The following is a 23362-nucleotide window of genomic DNA, read 5'->3' as shown; positions in this document are numbered from 1 at the left end:
TTTCTCGGACTTGAAGCAATGCCTCCGCTTCCTTAGTCTTGGACAGGCACTGTCGGGCGGGGGTGATCTGCAGCAGCCTTTTTGTGGCCTGGGCCAGGACCAGCTTCCCACAGTGCCTCGCCCTGTGCTATATGCTCAGGGATGCTCAATCACTGAGAAGTGACTTAAAAGGCCCTTGAGGCTCCTGGATGCCAGAACTTGTCTGACCAGTGCTGCCCAGTGCTCCTGTCCCTCCCAGAACCCTGCCAGGTACTAACAATGCCCTCCACCTGGGGTGGCTGGAGCAGCGCTGAGCCTCTGAATAAACGCAAGACAGTGGGTGTCCCTGAGAGATATGTGAGACCCTGAAATGTAAACCAGGCCCAGTGAGGATGAAGTGGAAGGGATAAATGGCCTAAGTCACTTTTGGGGTCAGAGAAGAAACTTGAATCACATCCTTCACCTGAGGCCCCACCTACTTCTTTCCAGAAAAGACTACTCTTTTCCAGAAAACTTTGCTGCATTTGAAGTTGTAGGTCTGTGCCACCTTCATTTGAATGAATTTTAGACCTTTGTTAAGAGCTGATTTTTCATGAGAATTGAGCAGCTGGACACAGTACTCCAGCAGAAGGGTAAAGGGAAGGGAGGGGACCAGCATTGCAGCCCTTTTAACAGCTGTGACTGCCCCAGGCCTGCTCCTGATCAAGACACTGCAGGCTGTGGGGTGTCATCGTATGCACAGGCACTTTCAGATCCCTGTGGGGCCTGACCTAGTGGGGCATCACCCCAATGAAGGGCCTCAGTGTGGGGACTGCTGGCTGTCCCTCTCCTGGCTTGACTGCCCCTGCTGACTGTGCTCTTGGCACTGTCTTATGGTCCCAGAGGGGGCATCTGTCCCTCCACCATCAACCTGATACTTTTGCTGGCTCCAAATTTTGCAGTCTATTTTCAGATGTAAAATGAGAGGTGGGGGGCAGGGGTTAATTAGGAATTGGCCTTGGGCACTAACAGGGTCACTGCCGTGGTAGTCTGAATAAAGCCTTTACCACCACTGGCGTATAGCCAGCAGTTCCCTAGTCCTCTGATCTATCTGGAACCATGCCCAGTGGGGACTGTGCCCCCACTCCCAAGCCACATGGATACTAGGGCGGTCTGCTCAGCCCTGAGTCCTCCAGGGAGCAGGGGGGCAGAGCTGAGCGGTTGCCCGGAGCTTGGCGGGAGGAGGGGACAGGGGAGAGGGAGGTGGGGAGATCCGGCTAGAGGAGAGGCTCCGACGTCTCCTTCCTTCCTGGTTCCTGCAGCAGCTGCTGCCACTGCTCAGCTCGGTGAGGAGGGAGCCGGTGACTCGGAGACGGAGACGGTGACTCAGAGGCAGAGCGGTGTGAGGGCCAAAGAGCACTGGCGTCCATGGACCCTGGGGTAAGGGGGCTGCGTGGCAGCAGCTGACATTCCTGAGAAGAGCTTCCTCCCACCTGAAGCTGGTGGGTCTGCTCCCGAGATGGTGGGAATGGAGGTGGAGAGGGGGCACCCACCTGGCTCGCCTAGACCCCTCACCTTCCTACCGATAGAGCCTCCCCCTCCACCCACAAGCAGTGAGGGGCCGGGATCCCCACAGGGCCCGGAGAAGGGCACAGAGATACCTGAACACCGGAAGAGTTTGGGAACTTTCAATGGCTGAATGCAGGAGTTTCCTCCCAGGTCAGCCTCTTGCAGCAAGGGTCCCTCTGCCCCAACCTCCTGGGCAACCGTTCCTGCCACATCCCTGTCCGTTCCGGGCCTCAGTTCCTCAGGTGCTTGCTAGCTCCATTAGAAGATCTGGGCTGCTTCCCCCACCTCAAACCAGCCTTGCCCCTCCAGTCCCCTCCCCCGTCTCACACACGCAGAGCCTCATGCATTATTGATCTCCCGGTGGAGCCAGGATGGCCAGGGCCAGTGCCAAGGGCGCCTGTGGGCACTGCTGCAGGACCTGTGCAGACCTGGGCATGTCCTGGGCCCCCTCTTCTCTCATGAAGTGTCTCTTTTAGCCCAATGTCCTGCCCTCTCTGGGTGGGTGGCAATTCTCAGACCCCTAAGGACTGGGATGGTAGACAGGGGATGGTGAGGCTTTAGGGGGCACTGAGGGTCCAAAGAGGGCATCCTAGGGGCATGTTTGGTAGGAGGAGACATGGGAAAATGGGGGCTATCTCAGGCCTCAGTTTCTCCAAGCACTAGAGAATATGGAGACTAATTGGTGGGAGGCTGGGGAGTTTTCTGCAAGGGGATCATGGCAGAGAAGTCTCTGGATCGCGGTGGCAGGGTGGAGGGTTCTGAAGGCAGAGGCAGCTGGATTGAGGAGGTCTCGCTTGTCCAGTCTCTGAACCCCTCTGTCTCTTCTTGGAGCCTCTTCTGTCACTCCCTTTCTTCACCTCTGAGCACTCCCAGGGAAGCCTCTAAAGAAACCACTGAATATTTCCTGGAGTCCCAAAGTATGTGCCCAAGGCAGGCTGGGCATATGTCTTGTGGTTTTCCCTGGACATCTGCCTGTCTGCTGTGTGCTAGTTCATGTCTCAGGGCTGTGTCCATATCAGGTGAAAATGGGTGGGGTCAGGACAGAGGGGCAGACTTGGGAGAGGCATGGCAGGTGAGCAGAGGGTGTGTTGGTGAGCCCTTATCTCAGAGGGTGTGGGAGGGGTTGGAGGCGGGGAAGGTGATCAGAATTTGTGCCAAGTGGGTCTTTCTCTTGCTTCAAGGACTCCATCAGGAGCAGGTGACATCCTTCCCCTTCCACCCTGCTCCCTGCTCTACATCCCCAGCAGGGAGTGGCCTCTCCCTTCTCCATGGACTTCCAAGAGAGGGACCCACCCTTCCTGCCTGAGAGCGCTCAGTCCTCAAAGCCCAGCAGTGCTCAGCAGGTCAGAGAGCGCGAAAGCAGTGGTGGGTGGGCCAACCCTGAACCGGACCGGGAGGGGCCAAGGCGGCCATCTCACCAGTGCCTCTGTCCTGGACTGCAGGCCTCTGAGCTGTGGGAGGTGGTGGAGGAGCCTCGGGGCAGGCTGGGGACGGAGGGTGTCATGCCTGAGAGACAGGAAGGTCACCTGCTCAAGAAGAGGAAGTGGCCTCTGAAGGGCTGGCACAAGGTAGGGTGGGCAGGCAAAGGGAGGGGCCAGACATGAAGGTGGGGTGGGAATGGGGGGCAGCTGCCAGGCAGTCCAATGGTGTTTGCATGATGAGAAAGAAAAGAAAAACTAATTTGTCTGGTTGCCCTCTCCCTCATGCCCTTCCTCTCGGCCTCCTGGGTCCTGTCACTCCTGGGCAACATCACAGAGATACTTTGTGCTCGAGGATGGAATCCTTCATTATGCAACTACCCGGCAAGACGTGAGTCCGGGCAGTGGCTTGGGGTTGTGGGAGGAGTCTGGCCCCAGTATGCCCTGGGCAGGCATGGGGTATCCGGAATCGACCAGAGCAGGGTCTGAATCCCAGGTCCACCACTTGCTGAATGTGTGGTCTTGGGCGAGTTACATCCCTGGGCCATAGCTTCCTCATCTCTAACAGGAGAGCACCTTCCCCCAGGTGCAGAGCTGTCATGTTAAGGGAGGTCATACACACAAGGCTCTCTGGACAGGGCAGAATAAGTGCCCAAGAAATGGGGTCTTTACCACTCTCATCCTGGTCCCATTGTCAGGCTGGGAACAAGGAACTGAAGGCCTGAGTACCCAGGATCTCTCTGGGAGGGCGTTACCTTCCACAACCCTCCAGACCCCTGAGGGTGGGAATAGTTTTTCTTGATCTGTGACTTCTTAGAGCTCAAGATGTGACTTGACATAGGGGAGCGCTCTGCACATGGGAGGATGATTGGCAAGTCTCTACTGATAGTGTGACTTGGACATGAGGGTGAACCTGCCACCTGGCCCTTGAGCCTAGAATGGCTTCAGGGAGATGGTAGCTGTATGGCTCTGAAAGCCTAAAATAGGTCTCTTGTACGCCCACCAACACTTCACTCCCAGATCACCAAGGGGAAGCTCCATGGCTCCATCGATGTCCGGCTGTCGGTCATGTCCATCAACAAAAAGGCCCAGCGCATTGACCTTGACACTGAAGACAACATCTACCACCTCAAGGTGACATCCCTGGGAGACAGGACGTGTGTTGGCCCCTAGCCTGGCAGAGGCATTGGAACACACAGGGGCAGGGGCTGAGGGTCTATGGAGCTCAGGGTCTGTCTCTGAGTTTGACAAGAAGTAAGTTTCCATCCTGTAAAAACCACCAAGGGCAAACCTGCACTTCTTGGTTGTTGCATGGACAGGCACAGATCTAAGGGCTCAGAAACCTGGGCACCTTGCACTCTGTCTCTCTGCAAGTGAGCTTTGCACAAACCTGGCTCTGTAAGAAGGGACTCTGCTTGTCTGGGGACCAGAGCCCTGACTTCTTGCTCTTGGAAAGTGGTCCCTCCCTTCAGATAGCCCTCCCCCTCTCCATCACTTCTGCAGATCAAATCCCAGGACCTATTCCAGAGCTGGGTGGCACAGCTGCGTGCCCACCGCCTAGCCCACCGCCTGGACATGTCCCGTGGCACACTGCCCAGTACCGCTCACCGGAAGGTAAGGTGGACCCTGGGGTGCAGGCAGGTAATGTGGCAATTCAGGGGCAGGGGCTATGGGGAACTGTGAGACCCAGGGAGGTGGGCACCATCCTTCCTGACCCTGGGCTCACCCCACAGGTTCCTGGTGCTCAGCTTCCAACAGCAGCTACTGCCTCAGCCCTACCTGGGCTTGGACCGCGGGAGAAGGTGTCTTCCTGGCTGAGGGACAGTGATGGGCTAGACCGTTGCTCTCATGGTGAGGAGCCCTAGGCACAGCACCTCCAAGGGTAGGGCCCAAGCTGGCAGGTCTAGATTGCATTAGCAGGAGGGGAAAATATTACTTCCATCCCCACCTCAGGGAGACCCAATTTAATGAGACAGCCTCTGCCTCCAAGGAGATCCAATCTACTTGGGCCCTGTCCCAGGCAGTCCCAGTCTTACAGAAGAGTAAGAGTCTGTCAGGGCACATAGACAGACATGGATGCAGGGACGGGAATCATGACAAAGCAGATACTGAATGCCCACACAGGGTAGGGTCCTGAGGAGTAGTGCCAGGGAAGGGGTATGCTCTAGAAAAGGGTTCCTGCAGTAGGGTCTGTGAAGTTGGCCTAAAGGGAGAAGTGTAAACCAAGTAGAGAGAGGCGGGGCAGGGTGAGCACATCCCCGGTCTGCTCAAAGGCAGCAGAGGTGAGGTGTGGTCTAGAGACAGAGTAGAAATTAGGCTTCATGCCCTCCCAGGAAACCAGGGGGCACCACACCCACAGGGGTAGGGACCCAAGCTCTTGAGCAGGTAACAGGGAGCAGTATCAGGATCTCCATGAAGTCAGTGTTGGGAGAGTCATGTCCTTGAGGCTGGGCTTGGTGGTTTACGCCTGTAATCCCACCACTTTGGGAGACCAAGGTGGGCAGATCACCTGAGGTCAGGAGTTCGAGGCCAGCCTGACTAACATAGTGAAACCCCATCTCTACTAAAAATACAAAATAATTAGCCAGGCGTGGTGGCACGTGCCTGTAATCCCAGCTACTCGGGAGGCTGAGGCAGGAGAATCACTTGAACCTGGGAGGCAGAGGTTGCAGTGACCTGAGATCATGCCATTCCACTCTAGCCTGGGCAACAAGAGCAAAACTCTGTCTCAAAAAAAAAAAAAAAAAAAAAAGAAGAGAGAGTGATGTCCTTGTTCTTTCTCGCCACAGAGCTCTCTGAGTGTCAGGGGAAGCTCCAGGAACTACACAGGCTCCTCCAGAGCCTGGAGTCCCTGCACCGAATCCCCTCAGCCCCTGTTATCCCTACACACCAGGTAAGATCCAGGGGAACACACAGGATCCTGCTCAGGCCCCCGATCCCATCATTTCCCCAGGATGGGTCCTATTCCTCCCACATCGCTGCAGTTTCCTGGAGAGCCACGCATCACCTGGTTTCCTCCCTACCCCTGCCCCATGTCCAAACTGTGTCAAGGTTGTCTCTGTTCTTCCACGCCCATGCCTCTGCCGGGGTGGCTGTCATCTTCCACTGGAATGTCAGTTGTCTCTGTCCACTGGCCTGAGCGGCCCCACCCTCTGTGCTGGGTAATCTGCACCCTCCTCCATGGCGCAGGAGGCTGTCTACCTCTCCCAGGCTGTGACGGTTGCTGCCCCTTTTCCCCACCCTGTGAGTAAAATTGCCCCCACCTTGACTTGCCAGGCCTCAGTGACAACCGAAAGACCCAAGAAGGGGAAACGGACCAGCCGCATGTGGTGTACCCAGAGCTTTGCCAAGGATGACACCATTGGACGGGTGAGGTGGGGCATGCACCTCACATAGCTGGGGCAGGATGCTCTAAGGAGGCCGGACCCTTCAGCCCTTCCCCTTCACCAACAGGTTGGTCGTCTCCATGGCTCTGTTCCCAACCTGTCTCGCTACCTGGAGTCTCGGGACTCCTCGGGCACCCGTGGGCTGCCACCCACAGACTATGCCCACCTGCAGCGCAGCTTCTGGGCCCTGGCCCAGAAGGGTAAGTGCATGCTGGGAGAGGCTGATAGGGAGCGGGCAGGAGAGAGCGAGGACTCTGATGGTCTGCCCTACCCCCTTTAGTGCACAGCTCCCTCAGCAGCGTCCTGGCTGCCCTCACCACGGAACGGGACCGACTGAGGGATACGCACCAGGTCTCAGAGTTGTCAAGGATGGGGGTGAGGCCTGGGGGACAGGGTGGCTGGTCGGGGGAGAGGGCTTGAAGCTGAGGACTGCCAGCCTGGGGTCTGATAGCAGATCTGGGTGAGGGTGGGGGTTTGGCAGAGGCAGTCTCTGCAGAGATGAGGTGGCAAGGTGGGGAGGACCTCATCCTCCTGGTACCGTGTCCCTCACAGGTCTCCGAGGCCTCCACTGGCCCGAGGCGCCTCCACTCACTGTCCACCTCCTCCGACACCACGGCGGACTCTTTCAGCTCCCTCAACCCTGAGGAGGTGCGGAGCCAGGGTGGGTTGTGGGGGCCGATTCTCCTGTGCCTTCTCTCCCAGCGGGAGCCAAGGCCCACGGCAGTGGACAAGGTTGATTTTTAGTCCCAAGACAGCCCCAACATTTGGCTCCATTGTCTTTCCCATAAGGTTGGCGACAGCCCCATCTCAGTCATTGTGTAACAATGTAAAGGGTACTTTTTCTTTTAATTCAGAGTCCTCTGATGCAGTGATTCTCACCCTCAACATAACAAAACTGAGGCTCAAAGGGTCTAATGGGTGGGCTCAGGCTCCTGCAATTATAGGTGGGCTGAACTGAGACTCGGGCTCTGAGCACAGACTCTGGAGCTGCGTTCCACGGGTTCAAATCTGGCTCTGCTGCCTGCCAGCTTTGTGATCCTGGGCCTCAGCATCCCAATCTGCAAATTGGGGGTGATAATTGCACCTACCTCACAGCGTGGGTGTCAGGATTGAGTGGGTTAGTACACACAGAGGGCTTGGGGTGGGGCTCAGGGTCAGTGCCAGGAAGTGTAAGCAGTTATCATGGAGCCTGCGTGCCCTCACTCCCAGGCGAGGGCTCATTCTACTATGCCTTTGTCCCCTGCTCACTCCCCTCTGCCTCTTCTGCTCAGAAGGAGTCTGACTGAGCAAAAGTGCCCGGTTATGCCTCCCTCTCAAGGGAACTGTCAGGCAAGCGGGTGCCCAACCTGATTTCCCCGGCTTGGCCCTGGAGCCTGACATCCATCTGGTTGCTCCCACAGCAAGAAGCTCTGTACATGAAGGGGCGCGAGCTCACCCCCCAACTGTCGCAGACCAGCATCCTGTCCCTTGCTGATTCCCACACAGAGTTCTTCGATGCCTGTGAGGTTCTCCTGTCTGCCAGCTCTTCTGAGAATGAGGTGAGGGAGGAGGGAAGCTGGCAGTGAGGCGGGGCAGTTGGGGGGACCTTGGGAACAGAAGGGTGGGGTCCACAAAGACCATAGATTCCTCAGCCCCTTCTCACCACCTCAGCTACTGTCTCTGGGAATATGTCCAGATCATTTGAGTTTGTGTGGCCCTGCTCAGAAATCTCTGCTGGGGACTCTTCTCCTAGAGGAGTGTGACATTTTTATCCCCATGGGGTTCTCCTGAAACTACTGCCACAGTTGCAACCCCAGTCATCTTCCTATGACCCTGTCTCAGCTTCAGCGCTCCCTTGATCCCCTCATCTCAGACCCTGAACCTCAGTAATCCCCAACTTACCTTTTCTCTGTGTCCCACCAAGTCCCTGAGCGTTCTCCCACCAGCCACAGGGCCAAGTCCCTGAGCTTTCTCCCACCAGCCGCAGGGCCAAGTCCCTGAGCTTTCTCCCACCAGCCGCAGGGCCAAGTCCCTGAGCTTTCTCCCACCAGCCGCAGGACCCGGCCCTCCCTTTCCCAAGGTGGCTGGGCACACTCTGTGATGCCAGGTGTCCTGGGGCAATGTCTTAGGGCTCAGAGCTCCCCCAATACATTCTCTTCCCCTTCCCACCAAAGGGCTAGCTGGGCAGATTCTTGCCAGGCCCTGGGCACTGCCCAGCTGCCCGGGGGAGGCCCAGTCTGCCCGGCCTGTCATCTGTCCCGGCCCAGGGCTCAGAGGAGGAGGAGTCGTGTACCAGTGAAATCACCACCAGCCTGTCTGAGGAGGTGCTGGACCTCAGGGGAGCTGAGCGCTGTCAGAAAGGTGCCAGCTGGGTGGGCAGGCAGGGAGGGGTGGGAGGCAGGTGGAAAAACAGGGTATGTCCACGGCCCAGGCCCATGCAAAGGCCATCCCTTGTGGTGACTGACGGGCTAGTGGCTTTGGGTGCTGACCCCAGGAGCTAAGGAAGGCCAGGTCATGAACTGGGAAATATTCCAGGAGCAGCTCTGCTGGGGGGCCAGGCTCCGGCCTTGGGGCTGGCCTCTGTTGCAGCAGGCTTGCCTAGGGCCTTGGAGGGAGGCAAGAGATCCCACTTTCCTGCTTATTAGCAGTGTGGCTCTGGACCTGTCAGTTTCCTTCTGAGAGCCTATTTCCTCATCCATAAAATGGGCTGGGGAATCTGCACTCTGACCTCTGTTTCTGTGTTTATAAAGGGAACAAAAGGCAAGAGTGAGGACTCAGGAGGGGCTCCTGGGGTGCAGGGTTTCTGGCAGTGGGAACCGTCTGCCCCTTTGCATAGCTCCCACCCCTGCCAGCCAACTCAGTCCCTGGGAACTTGTCAGCAGTTAGAGCCCCAGTCACCCCGCCCTGCTGTGAGTCGAGACACGGGCTCAGCGGGGAGTGTCCCGGGGGCTTGGGAGGCAGCTGGGCCCTGGACTGGGCTGTGGGCTTGCTGTGTCTGGGATGGCTGGTGCCCAGTTGGAGAGTGACATGGTAGGGCGGCCCCAGGGGGGTGTGTTCCAGGGAGACCCATGGGGCCACCCCGCCGTCGCTGCCTGCCGGCGGCCAGCGGACCTGGGGCTGACGTGAGCCTGTGGAACATTCTGCGCAACAACATCGGCAAAGACCTGTCCAAGGTGTCAATGCCTGTGCAGCTCAACGAGCCACTCAACACTCTGCAGCGGCTCTGCGAGGAGCTGGAGTACAGCAGCCTCCTGGACCAGGCCAGCCGCATCACCGACCCCTGCGAGCGCATGGTACCTGCTACCTGTCCTTATGCCCAGCCCAAGGCTGCTTCCTTCTCCCTGGGTCCTTTTCTCCAGAAAATCCTGGCTGGGCTGTTCTTTGCTGCTGAAGTTCCACCCCAAGATCCCATACTTTGCTTGCTTGGGGTGGCGGCCCCATCCTCAGTACCCTGCACCTGCCTTGCCCCCCGCAGGTGTATATCGCAGCCTTTGCTGTCTCGGCCTACTCCTCTACATACCACCGAGCTGGCTGCAAGCCCTTCAACCCCGTCCTGGGGGAGACCTATGAGTGTGAGCGGCCTGACCGAGGCTTCCGCTTCATCAGTGAGCAGGTGTGGCCTTGGGAGAAGAGGGCTGGCCTTGGGTGTCTGGGGCAAGGAGAGACCTGGGCTTTGGGACCAGAGCTGGGGCAGAGAGACCAGGGCCTGGGAGAGGAGCATGGGCAGTTGGCTCTGTGCCGGGCTCTGCGGTGCTCCTGGCCCACATTCTGAGGTCCAGCCATGGGATCCCAGGAGTTCCACCTGGGAGCTCATGCTCTAGGGGCCAGTCTTGGGCTAGGATGAACTGGAGGATGAATTGGAGAGAGCTGGGAGTACAGGGGCTGGGGAGAATAGGATGTTCCTTCTAGATGGTGTAGAGGAATGCATGGAGCAGGCTTGGGAAGGTTAGAGATGGGGCTGGAAGAAAAGGTGGGCCAGACGCTGAGGAGTCCTGCCAGTGAAGGGAAAGAGGCTTTGGGCTTTTGTATGTGTGTTTTTAAATCCTGAAGGCATTGGAACCATGGAGGATTTGAGGCAGTGGAGTGGCTGCTCAGAATCCCAGTGTGCAAAGCACACCCGGGTGGCATATGCCTGGTTGGTGGAGGCCAGCAGGGTCCGTCTTGTCATCTCTGTAGAGCTAATGAGGTCCTGCACTTAGGCTGCGGTGTTTGGTTCAAGAGCTGTTTATGTGCTGCCCCTGACAGGGCCTGGTGCTTAGCAGGGTACTCTCCTGTGTAGGGAAAGGGGAGGGTTTTGTCGACAGGGAGAAGTCTGGGTGGCCTGATCTGGGGAATTCGGTGGGTGCATGGTGGTGCCAGTTAGCAAGGTGGACAGTATGTGTGGGAGCACACTGACTATGTGGGCTCGACTTCCACGGGAGATGGCCACGAGGCTCTGGAGTCGCTGGCTTGGAGCTCCTCCAAGAGCACCAGGTGGCACTAACAGGTCGAGGAGTCGCCAGCTTAGAGGGAGGAGGACATCAAGGGAGGACTGCCCCCAGTGTCTAGGGAAGAGGGCAGGCAGGAGCACTGGGGAGCCCCAAAGGGGAGGGAGCGCGGGTCCCTGGGACCTGAGGGGTGTCATCAGCTACCTGCGTGAGGAAGGTTTCCGAGACAGGATGGGGACAGAGACTGGATTGCAGAGGGTGTAGAGTGTAGGTTTTATAAAAAATAGAGAAAAAAGCAGACTATTTTCCAAAAATTTTACCATGAGGGACAGAGGAGAGAGAAGGTGGCAGTTGGTGGGGGATAAAGGTCGAGGCAGTTTGTGTGTTTGTTTGTTTGGATTTGAAGTGTTTTTGAAAACATGGTGAAGATTGACACAGTATGCTCATGTGTACAACAGAAAATAAGCCTCCCTCTCATCTCAACGCTCCGAAGGGACTACTGCTACCAGCTTTTGGGATTCCTCCCAGAAATGTTTTACGCATATGTGAACAAAGATGTGTGTGTCTAGAAAAGAAAGGTTTGCTATTTTTTAAGGTGGAAGAAACAGAAAATCCTTATATTCAGAGAGAAAGAGAAATAAAGAGGGAAAGACTGAAGGTGCGGAAGGAAGAGGACGGGGGAGCCTGGGGGGCATCGGTGGGAGCAGGCTGACTGCGGCCAGAGCAGAAGGAATCACCTTCCTGACCCACCTCTGTTCTGCCACAGACTGTGGGAGGCGAATGAGGTTTGAAGGGCCTGGCTTGTGCCTAGGTCCTCAGAGAAGGATTGGTGAGGGATATCAAGGGCCCAGATACAGGACATTGTAGATTTAGCACTTTCTTAGTGTGAGTTGTGTCTGTGTTTTGGCAACAGAGTCAGAGCCAGGGGTGTACAAAGGAGGCCAGTGCTGGCATTTCTGGCAAGTGGTGGAGGTGGCTGAGGGTATTAGGTGAGAGTACTGTGAAGGGCAGGATGCGGCTAGCAGACCACGGGAGGGCAGTGCAGTCGGGGACCTGGACATCTTGGCTGGAGCCGTGGGCAACAGGGAATGGAGAGAGAGGCGAGGCAGGCAGGCTGTGGGATGTTGGAATTGAAGGCTTCAGATGTGGAGCCATTCCAAGTGGGGACAAGGCCAAGTGTGTCCAAGGGCGTGGGGTAGAGGTTGTAGGGCGACGATCAGCTTTGGGGTGGGGTGTGGGGGAGATGGTGGGGAAGAGGATCGTCAGCAAGGGCTACATTTCAGGCAGGGGATGGGGTCCCCACCTGTCAGGTGGTTACAAGGCAATGATCAGTTTTGGGGTGCGGTGAGGGGAGATGGTGGGGAAGAGGGTTGTCAGCGAGGGCTGGGTTTCAGGCAGGGCATGGGGTGGAGGCCCTACCTGTCACTATTGCGGGGAACTTTTCAGACTTGAGCAGGGGTTCTGGAGGACGCCATAGACGGGCCAGCCAGGGGAGCTCCTGAGGAAGAGGGAGCGAGAAGGGAGAACACAGAGGCCTCATGGGAAGAAGAGAGGATGATGGGTTTGGGAGATGGCCAAGGTTGATAGGGACAAGAGACCTGGAACCAACTGGTCTGGTGGTACTCAGGGGAACTGGGGTTGGGAGTAAGGGACTTTGGGGTGCCCTAATGGTGCTCAGGGACAGCCTCAAGAGAACTTCTTTGCTCACTCACCAAGGTCTCCCACCACCCCCCTATCTCGGCCTGCCATGCGGAGTCTGAGAACTTCGCCTTCTGGCAAGGTGAGGAGTAGAGGGCAGGGCGGGGTGGCCCTGGGCAAAGGGAACACCCTCTGGCCTTATCTCTGTTGTTCTCTCTCCCTCCCCTAATCCAATTCCAGATATGAAGTGGAAGAACAAGTTTTGGGGCAAATCCCTGGAGATTGTGCCTGTGGGAACAGTCAATGTCAGCCTGCCCAGGTGGGATTCTTAGACTCTCAGCAGCCAGGCCAAGCCACAGGCAATCCTTCAGGCTGGAGGGGACGTGGCCTTAGGGACAGTATAAGGACAGGATAGGAAGGTCTGTCCTGAAGCTGCTTGCAATGGGGTCAGTGTCTGTAGGTTTTACACCTATATTTACAGCAGTCGCCAATAGAGAAAGATGAAAAGCCTTAGAACACAGTAGAGCTGGAAGGGCCCATCGAGGTCATCTGACTCAGCGGCTTTCACACTTTTTTGACCATGACTCACAGTCAGAAATGCCTTTGAGACTTCAAGCCAACGCGTACACATACACGCACACAGAAACCTAAACTGATCTCAGGACTTAGGGGTCACAGACAAAATTTGAAAAACTGTCATCTAGCTAATTGTACAGGCAGGGGACTGAAGCCAAAAAGAAAAAGGGTGTTGAGAGTGGTCTGGGTGTTGTGGGAGAGATCCTGGATTTTGGAGTCAGAAGCCGTGAGTTCTGCCACTCAATAGTGATGCAAATTAGCATGAGCCTGTAGTCCCAGCTACTGGGGAGGCTAAGGCAGTAGAATTGCTTCAACCTGGGAGGCGGAGGTAGCAGTGAGCCGAGATTGCACCACTGCACTGCACTGCACTCCAGCCGGCCCAGGCAACAGAGCAAGACCGTGTCTCAAAAAAAATAAAAAAAAAAAAGTAGTGATGCAAGCAGCAAAAAGACTTGACACCTCAGAGCCTTGAGCCTGCTTGCCTGTGACATGACAGTAAAAAGTAAAACCCAAAAGAGGTGAGGATTAAGCAGGATAAGGGATGTGAACATACACATGGTTCCTGGTGCCCGAGGGCAGGACACTTTGAGTATTTTCATCCCCGTTGCTCAGGCACTCGGGGGCATTGTAGATGAGTGGAGATGTGTTCATTGAATACGTTCTGTGAAGGCCACTCTGCCTTGTGAATATAAGTCATCCTTCACTGCAGAATCGGAGCTGGGACCCCAGGGTTCCTGTCACAGACCGACGTGACCTGCTCCAGCAAGACAGGAGGCCCCTGACTCTCTGGGGCCAGCCAGCTGCCCTTCCATTCCTTGTCTCTCTCAGGTTTGGGGACCACTTTGAGTGGAACAAGGTGACGTCTTGCATTCACAATGTCCTGAGCGGTCAGCGCTGGATTGAGCACTATGGGGAGGTGCTCATCCGGAACACACAGGACAGCTCCTGCCACTGCAAGATCACCTTCTGCAAGGTGCATGTGCCACCCTGACCCTGCCCGTTCACCCCCGGCAGCCTCAGTCTCTGGAGGTCACCCTGGCTAAGGGGGAGAGGACACCTCCCTAACCCCTGCCTTCCCCACCCCAGGCCAAGTACTGGAGTTCCAATGTCCACGAGGTGCAGGGCGCCGTGCTCAGTCGGAGTGGCCGTGTCCTCCATCGACTCTTTGGGAAGTGGCACGAGGGGCTGTACCGGGGACCCACACCAGGCGGCCAGTGCATCTGGAAACCCAGTAAGTGGAGGGGTCACAGAGGGCTGGATGAGGCTGGAGCAGCTCAGGCATGGTGCACCTACCCCAGCCCCTTGCCTTCCCCCAGACTCAATGCCCCCCGACCATGAGCGCAACTTCGGCTTCACCCAGTTTGCCCTGGAGCTGAATGAGCTGACGGCAGAGCTGAAACGGTCACTGCCTTCCACCGACACGAGGCTCCGGCCAGACCAGAGGTCAGTGCCGGATGGGTGCTAGCCTAGAACCACCTGGCTCACTCCCTCCACGGAGTACAGAGCTGGGGCTTTGTCCTTCCTTCACTGAGTGGCCTCAGAGAAATGGGGCTTGTCAGAGGACAGAGCTGGGCAGGGACAGAGGCCTTGGGTTTGGGGGCCCCTGCAGATGGACAGTTCAACTGAGTTTGATCTGGATCCTCAGGTACCTGGAGGAGGGGAACATACAGGCTGCTGAGGCCCAGAAGAGAAGGATCGAGCAGCTGCAGCGAGACAGGCGCAAAGTTATGGAGGAAAACAACATCATACACCAGGCTCGCTTCTTCAGGTGCCTCGGCCTCGCCCTCCACCCTGGGTCTCCCCTTGAGCCCTGCTTGGAACAGGGCAGGTGTGGGAGGCAGCACCTTAGGACCCTAGCCTGCCTTCTAGATGTTCACCCCTCACTGCCACCGCCTTCTCCCGCCAGGCGGCAGACAGATAGCAGCGGGAAGGAGTGGTGGGTGACCAACAATACCTACTGGAGGCTGCGGGCCGAGCCAGGCTACGGGAACATGGATGGGGCCGTGCTCTGGTAGCCCTGGCCCCGGGGGCAGGAGGCTCTGGTTCCTCACTCCTCCTGCCTCACCCCCTACCACGGACACATGGGTGAGGCCAGGCTCCCCCCTTCACTGCCCTTGAGACCAAAGGGGCAGCCCTGGCCCTCCCTTCCCTCTGCTGGCCAGAGGGCTGCATATCAGCCCACCCCCCACCCCACCATTTGGGGTGAGAAGCAGAATCTGTGCTTCCCCAGTCTCCTTGCCCCAGACAACCAGCATGTAAGACCCTTGCCGCTTCACCGTCCCCCTTCCTGTCCCCTTTGGGGTACTTGGGGGAGACTCTGGCTCCCAGGATCTGTTCCCCATTTCAGTGCCTTCCTAGGACACAGGGGACCCCTTGATTCTCCCCAGGCTTTCTGTGCCCAGGGCTCTGTCCCTGGCAGTGAGGTTGCAGTGAGTGAAGGAGAGATGATCTGTTCTCCCCTCCCCTTCCCCTGCCCATCTCCAGCATCTTCTTCCCCTTCCCTGGCCCTGCAGGGCCTTCTCCAGCTCCCTTTGGTTGGTCCCTGGCCATCCCTCCTGTCCTGGATCCCTTCTCCCTAACTGCAAAATGCCTGCAGCTTCCAGCTCCTTCGTCCCTGATCCTCAAGTGGTTCCCTCCTGTCTCAGCTCAGCGGATCCCCCAGAGTGGAGGAGGCCTCTCCGTGAGGAGGGAGCAGCCCAAGGCGCCTGGCCTCCGACCCACCGGCAGCGAGTGCGCAGGTGTGAGTGTAAGTTCATGTAGAAGAGTGTGTGCGTGTGCATCTGTGCCCTGCTTGCAGGCGAGCAGGGCTCCCTCATGTAGCCCGGCCTTACCCCCTGCTGGGGGTCCGCCACATCGCTGCTCTTTCTCACAGTCTGCCTCTGATGAGGGCGAATTGCTATGACATTCCAAGCTCCAATAAAGACTGTCCCAGACTTTGGCCTGTGATCATTCATTGAAAAACATGTGGGCTCAAGGTCAGCGGAAAGCCCTCAGCCACTGTCATGGGTAAAATGAATTGTGTCTCCCAAGAAATGTTTCTAGTCCCCAGGCATGTGCATGTGACCTTAGTTGCAAATATTATCTTTGCAAAGACAAGTTAAAATGAGGTCACATTGGATTTGGGTGGCTCTACTCCAGTGACTGGTGTCCTTATAAGTAGAGTGAAATTTGGGCAGACAGACGTACGCAAGGGAAGACAAGTGTGTGAAACAGACACACGGGAGTCGGCCACGTGGAGACGTAGGCAGAGATGGGAGCGATGTATCTGAAAGCTGAAAGTGCCAAGGCTGCTGGCAACCACCCGAAGCTTGGAGAGTCAGAGAGAGATTCTCCTACTGAGCCTCAAGAAAGAGCCAGCCCTGCTAACACCTGGCCTCAGCTATGAGAGATTACATTTCTGTTGTTTTAAGTCACCCAATATGTGGTGTATTGTTACAGCAACCTCAGGAATTGAATACAGCCATCACCAACCTGAGCCAAAAGCCCAGAGGTCATCCTCCCTCCCGCTTGATCCCCTGTCACTTCTACCCCAGGTGTCTCTCTGCACTGGCCCCTTCTCTCCATTTCACTGGCTAGGCTGGGCCCTCATCAACGCTTGCCTGGACTATTGCGGTGGCCTCCAGGGTGGTATTTCTTCTTCTTCTTCTTCTTTTTTTTTTTTGAGACAGAGTTTCCCTCTTGTTGCCCAGGCTGGAGTGCAATGGCGCAATCTCAGCTTACCGCAACCTCCGCCTCCCAGGTTCAAGCAATTCTCCTGCCTCAGCTCCTGAGCAGCTGGGATTAGAGGCATGCACTCCCACGCCCGGCTAATTTTGTATTTTTAGTAGAGACGAGGTTTCTCCATGTTGGTCAGACGGCTGGTCTCAAACTCCTGACTTCAGGTGATCTGCCCGCCTAAGCCTCCCAAAGTGCTGGGATTACAGGCATGAGCCATCACACCGGGCTTCCAGGGCGGTATTTCAAGAGAAAATGTGGCACTTCATGTCTGCTTAAAATACATCCCCTGCTTCCCAGTGCCTAGAGGAAAATCCAAACTCTTCAACCAGTACAAAACCACATGGCCCCTGGCCCCCTGTCTGGCACAGAGTGCTGGCCCCCACACTCAGCACCCTAAGTCAGGTCTGTGCTAGTATCCCGCTTTGACCCCCAGGATCAGTGTTCAAGGGCAGAAGGGAGGGAGGAAGAACAAGAGCAGCTGCCTTTCCTCCCCTCTGCTCTTGCCCCTGGGGCCAGCTCTGATTCTGAAGCTGTGTGATCTTGGTCAGGTTGCCTTCCCCTTCTGTTCAGAGGCTTCAGTATCTCATTTGGCTTCTTTTGTGTCTTAAAGGAGAACGTCTGTGAGGTGACCCAGGCTCCTCATTTCATTCGTTCTCTCTTAGCCCCTTTCCCCCACTCCCACCCCACCACCGGCAGCAACAGCGACCCCAGTCCTGCTCTGGTTCGATTAGTGTCCCAGGAGGAAGTCATGCTTTCTTTGGGGAGTGGCAGAGTGGCAGGAACAGAGGGGGCCCCTGAGCTACGACAGCCCTTCACATTGTCATCTTTTTCTTCCTCCTCATCTTCTGCAGAGGAGCGGTGGTCCGCATTTCCAGTTTATTTACAGTGTCAAAGTTAAAATGAACACACTTGTCCTGACACCACATGCCAGAAATCACCCCAACCCATTCCAAAAAAAACCAAGGCCCGCACACATTCAGAATATTTTTAAACAGCATGCACTGCCCTTCTCCGGGCCCTTTCCCCTCAGAGCACCATAGCACCTGACCTACCAGCCTGTGACAAACTGCCACGTATTTTAAGAACTGGGGTTTAGGCTGGGCACAGTTGCTCACACCTGTAATCCCAGCACTTTGGGAGGCAGAGGCGGGTGGATCACGAGGTCAGGAGTTCAAGACCAACCTGGCCAAGATGGTGAAACCCTGTCTCTACTAAAAATACAAAAATTAGCCAGGTATGGTGGCGTGCACCTGTAATCCCAGCTAGGCGTGCACCTGTAATCCCAGCTACTCGGGAGGCTGAGACAGGAGAATTGCTTGAACCCAGGAGGCAGAGGTTGCAGTGAGTTGAGACCATGCCACTGCATTCCAGCCTGGGCAACAGAGTGAGACTCCATCTTAAAAAAAAAAAAAAAAAAGAACCAGAGTTTAAAATAGACCAAATTCCCAAGTTATTTTTCCAGGGGAGACAAGAAAACCCTCAAAACTCCTCTGCCTCTGTGGCTGTGCCCTCTAAACCACCATCCTCCCCCGAGTCCTTTCCCAGGCACAGCCCAGGTACCACCTCAACAACTGGAAAGGGAGGTAAGGTTGTTTTTGCTCCTTCTGGGGCCCAGCAGATGAGGGGGCAGTCCCTTCTGAAGGACTGTGGTCTCCTTAGAAATGTCCCCCATCTGGCCAGGGCTTTGTGGGTCACTGCTGATGGGAGCTCAGGCCAGGCTGAGGGAGCCTAGGGTTCTGGCCCCAGGCTGTGCTCCATGGACAGAGTGTGAGGGGCCCACACTAGCCAGGGGTTCAGGAAGCAGTGCCACCTCCTGTCCACCAGGAATCCCACGGTGGGGTGCTTAAGTCAGTGATCTGAGAAGGGAATGGTGCGCCTCCTTCTCAAGCCTGTCAGCCTAGTCCAGATGTCCCACAGGAGTACCCATCCCCACTGGGTCATGGGGAGCCAAGCTCAGACCCAGATCTCCTGCCTTGGTTGGAGGACATGGTGGGCTTGGGGCAAAGGGGAGAGTTTGGGGGCTTAATGGCCCTTGACTAGGCTTGGAGTGCGGTAGTTTGGAAAGCCAGGGACCCGCTTCCCTAGATGAGAAAGGAGGATGGATCTTGCACAGCAAGGGAAATGCTCAGGTCAAGCAATGCTGGCAGAAGGAGAGGAAGGTAGGCATGAGGTGTCTCAGTTCTCATTTGCCTCCTTGGCCCCTCCAACCCCAAACTACTCCACCCAGAGGGATTTAAGCAATCTTTTTAAAATTTTATTAATTGTTATTGAATAGCTGATAGGGACACCTGGGTTGGAAGGAGAAAAAAAAGTCAAAAATACATAAAATCACCAATTTCCTGCATCTTCTGAATAAAGGGTGTGTGTGTGTGTGTGTAGTAAACAGAGAGGGGAAAGAGTGCTGAACCAGGTGAGAGGCCCAGGCATTCATATTCCGACCATGAGGTCAAAGTGGAGTGGGTGTTCAGGGCAGGAGGAGGCTGCTGGGCCAGCACTGTGCCTCCCAGCTTCACCTGGATGGCATGCAGTCCAGGGGGATGTGTGCAGAGGAGTCCCACCCTCTTTGTTTTGGGGAGAATGAAGATAGTGGGGACAGTGGTGGGGTAACCCCTAGCCCCTGACCAACACCTGCTGAGAATGCAGAGATCTTACATCTGATCTCAATTCCACTGGCTCCAGTCTGCCCCTGGAAGGGTGCACAGCTCTCTTATTCTAGGCTGCCCTATTCTAGTCCCAGTTCTGACACAGGCACTGTAAAGATCCTGGATTACATTGCCCAGCCATGTCCAATCCCTTTAGGGAATGCTCAAGGGACCTTGCCATTTGGTCATTAGTTTAACGGTGCCTCCTTACTGCAAAGGACACATTTTATAAGTGATTTCCCCTTTTAGAGACCCTCTAGTTCTAGCAGGGGTAGAAAAGGAGGAGAGGCTTAGCACTCTCCCACTGCGATCCATCTCTGTTCCCCTTAAGATGGTCAGGGAGGGCAGTGTAGGACTTCAGAGAGACCTTCACAGGCTGGCCTGGGTCGAGTCTTGCTCATCCAATGACCTATTTCGGGTACAGACACTTGACCAGATCACCTGGCCTTATGTGGTGGATCAGGGACTGGTCTTCCTGATTCTTGCCACACACACCCTCATCTTCTCTTCATCTGTACCCTAAGAGGCATTATCATCAGAGGGGAACACTGAGAGCTATCAAGATCCTGACAGGCCAGAGTTAGATATGCATGGGACTCAGGCAGGTGGTTCCAGGGGCTGGGAGAGCGTGGTTCCACGGGTGGGGGTTCTAGAGTGCTTCTCAAGTCTCTCTCTTTTCTTTTTTTTTTTTTTTTTTTTTTTTTTTTTTTTTTTTTTTTTGAGGCGGAGTCTCGCTCTGTCGCCCGGACTGGAATGCAGTGGCCAGATCTCAGCTCACTGCAAGCTCCGCCTCCCGGGTTTACGCCATTCTCCTGCCTCAGCCTCCCGAGTAGCTGGGACTACAGGCGCCCGCCACCTCGCCCGGCTAGTTTTTGTATTTTTAGTAGAGACGGGGTTTCACCGTGTTAGCCAGGATGGTCTCGATCTCCTGACCTCGTGATCCGCCCGTCTCGGCCTCCCAAAGTGCTGGGATTACAGGCTTGAGCCACCGCGCCCGGCCTCTCTCTTTTCTTTTAGAGACGGGGTCTCACCCAGGCTGGAGTGCAGTGGCGCGATCATAGCTCATTGCAACCTAGAACACCTGGGCTCCAGCAATCTTTCTGCCTCAGCCTCCCAATTAGCTAGGACTACAGGCGCACATCACCACACCTGGCTAGTTTTTTGTTTGTTGTTTGTTTGTTTGTTTGTTTTTGTTTTGTTTTTTTAATTTTTAGTAGAGATAGGGTCTCACTATATTGTCAAGTCTAGTCTCAAACTCCTGGGATCAAGCAACTTTCCAGCCTTGGCCTCCTAAAGTGCTGGGATTACAAGCGTGAGCCACCTTGCATGGCCCACGTCTCATTAACACATGTCATCACGTGGTGCAAAGTCTTCCCGTTGCTGAAAGATGCCTCTAGGCCCTAAGGTATGTGGAGGGGGTGGTTTTGATGGGCAAGTGCAAACCGTGGGCACTATGCCCCAGGATGCCAGGCCCCTGGAGACGTTGGGCCTTGCTGACTCCTAATATGCGAGGTCCCTCAAAATGAAGCATCTGTCCAGAGGAGGGTAGGTGGGTGGGCTGGGCTCTGGGAGGGGTATGGGTGACGAAGAGATTGGAAGGGCCAGGGCAGAAGCAGGAAGCAGAGAGAAAAGCCTGAGAGTCAACTGTAGTCTGTCTAGGATGAAGGTGGTGAGATTCTCCAGGCATCCTCAAGAGGGCACCCTGGGCTCTTGAAAGAACCAATTTAGTCTCATCCCAAGCCCCACCTGACAGGTGGCTGCTCCACCAGCTCCGTGGAGTATCAGGCCTCCAAGGATGTGGCCCTGGCTGGACCCAGCCCAGCAGTGATCAACAGCAGCAGCAGACACTGTTATATTCCTAGGGACTGCCGGCCGTCCCCGCCTGCCCATCTTCATCTTCAAAGATAATGCACAAGTCAGGAAACCCCTGTTCTGGGAGACCCAGGTGTCCCTAGCCACTCCCAAAAGCTGCCCAGATGGTCTGGAAGAAGGAGGTCAGGCCCCCTTTGCTGGTGCCTCTTCACCTCCAGGTGACATCCCTCCCAAGGACAGCTGGTCAGGACACCCCTCCTCCAGAGCCCTCATAAAAAGGACTTTTCCCTAAGTTTCCACTAAAACCTCTCCTGCTTCTGTCACCCCAGAGCCCATCACACACTGGGATGGGAACCCCTGCATTTAGTTCTGTAGGCTAACATTGGGTGAAGTGTGTGTATGTGTGTGCACATGGTTTGAAGGAGGGGGTGTCTGTCCACAGTGCCCTCCTGGGAGGGAAGAGAATGAGGACAAGAAGGAAGGGAGCTATTGAACCAGTGCCAGTTTAGCAGAGAAGCCTTGGCTTCTGTGGGAAGCCATCTCACCTAGGACCCCTAGGGAGGGAGGGCGAAGGTGGGAGATGCGGAAGGCAGGTCGCATTGGCCTTCCCTCCCTTCTCCTCCATTTAGCAAGATGTTACAGGCCCGAGAGACACTCTCCTCCAAGCTGGGCCTAGTGGGCCGCAGCCCTCAGAGGCTGGCACATTTGCCTCCCACCACCTCCCATGCAGCCTGGGCGGGGAAGAGCCCTGGACCAAGAGCTAGGAGTCCTGAGTTCTGGCCCTGGCTCTGCCATTTATTCCCTTCATCTCCTGAGCCTCAGTCTTCTCCTCTGTAGCTTGGGGGTGATGCTGCTGGCCTTACCCCTTCACCGGTGTCTTGTTTGTCCTAGGACAGAGGAGGACTGAGGGTTGTTTTAGCTGTGGAGCACAGGACAAGAGTGGCTTCAGATGACCCGGGCCAGGGTCACCACAAGCTCTGCCGCTTCCACACCTGGGGGCCTTCCCAAGGCAGCAGCAATTCCCCCTGAGGGAGATAGAAGCAGAGTTTAGCATGTGACCCTGCAGGCACCAATTGGTGCCTTAAGTCTCCTGAGACTTTTGCCAAAAATAGGAGGATGCAAAGCGTCTCCCCAAAAAGGTTGGAGGCTCTGGCATTGGTCAAAGGGGAGGGGACAGCACCCCTTATCTCTGTGGTCCCTCTCACCATCAGTTCCTGAGATAACTGAGCATCCTGTGTCTGTCAGGTGACTGATCCCCCTCCCCAGTTAAGGAGGCTCAGGCTGTGGGAAGCTCACACAGAGGAGAGACATCTCCAGCTACAAGGGGGCAGAAAGTTCTGGAAGGGCAGAAAGTCCCAGGCTGGCAAAAATGCAGGTTGAGGGGGCAGAAGTGGGCACCTGCCCCCAGGCACCACACCTGGAACCGACATGGGGTGGCCCCAGGATGGGATGTGGCCGGGGACACATGGGTCCCAAGGTGCCTGCAGGCAGGCAGGTGTGGATGCCAGCCTCCCAGGAGCAGTGGGGACAGAGCCCGGCCACCCAACCAGACTGGCTCAGGTGCAGCAGGCCCAGTGGCTGCCGGGCAGAGCCCGAGGACCAGAGATGCCCAAGCCAGAGGGACGTGCCACGCCACATCCTTGGTTGCCTGTGCCTGGAGCTGCGCAGGCCCCACAAGGGTATTTTCTTTTCTTTCTTTTTTTTTTGAGACGGAGTCTGGCTCTGTCGCCCGGGCTGGAGTGCAGTGGCCGGATCTCAGCTCACTGCAAGCTCCGCCTCCCGGGTTCACGCCATTCTCCTGCCTCAGCCTCCCGAGTAGCTGGGACTACAGGCGCCTGCCACCTCGCCTGGCTAGTTTTTTTGTATTTTTTAGTAGAGACGGGGTTTCACCGTGTTAGCCAGGATGGTCTCGATCTCCTGACCTCGTGATCCACCCGTCTCGGCCTCCCAAAGTGCTGGGATTACAGGCTTGAGCCACCGCGCCTGGCCTTTATTTTCAAATACCTTTGCATTTCTTGAATAAACTCATCTGGTCATGAGGTATTATCCCCTTTATGTATCACTGGAATCAATTTTCTAATAATTTACGTGGACTTCACATCTATGCTCATGAAAGAAATTGGACACTAATTTTTCTTTCTTATATTAGATTTTTCTGTAAACGTTTTCCTGGCCTCATAAAAGAGTTCAGAGGAGTTCACTCTTCTTTTCCTTTTTTTTTTTTTTTTTTTTTTTGAGAA

At 55.8% G+C, this 23362-nt stretch overlaps 1 protein-coding gene across 6 annotated transcripts; it reads left to right on the top strand.

The window, feature by feature from the left end:
- The first annotated feature begins 1231 nt into the window (after nt 1-1231).
- On the top strand, nt 1232-15889 carry OSBPL7 (oxysterol binding protein like 7). Of its 6 annotated transcripts, none has more exons than XR_004054920.1 (24): nt 1233-1398; nt 2709-2870; nt 2970-3095; nt 3283-3336; nt 3966-4079; nt 4449-4559; nt 4679-4796; nt 5735-5838; nt 6222-6314; nt 6399-6531; nt 6612-6706; nt 6884-6979; nt 7732-7869; nt 8578-8671; nt 9356-9603; nt 9786-9923; nt 12454-12517; nt 12616-12694; nt 13780-13924; nt 14038-14182; nt 14268-14394; nt 14597-14719; nt 14858-15036; nt 15597-15889. XR_004054920.1 is itself a non-coding variant. In XM_030922791.1 (23 exons), the coding sequence occupies exons 2-23, from the start codon at nt 2796-2798 to the stop codon at nt 14964-14966; spliced, it is 2505 nt and encodes an 834-aa protein (XP_030778651.1). In that variant the 5' UTR covers nt 1233-1398; nt 2709-2795; the 3' UTR covers nt 14967-15889. The 6 variants fall into 6 exon arrangements, 3 of the variants coding, with proteins under 3 accessions (XP_030778651.1, XP_030778653.1, XP_010355461.1); XR_004054919.1 differs by having other exon boundaries at nt 15548-15889; XM_030922791.1 differs by having other exon boundaries at nt 6612-6682; nt 14858-15889.
- The last annotated feature ends 7473 nt before the right edge of the window (nt 15890-23362 follow it).

This window comes from Rhinopithecus roxellana, chromosome 19, assembly GCF_007565055.1.
Source record: "Rhinopithecus roxellana isolate Shanxi Qingling chromosome 19, ASM756505v1, whole genome shotgun sequence".
NCBI lineage: Eukaryota > Metazoa > Chordata > Mammalia > Primates > Cercopithecidae > Rhinopithecus > Rhinopithecus roxellana.
This window is presented reverse-complemented; position numbering and strand designations above follow the sequence as displayed.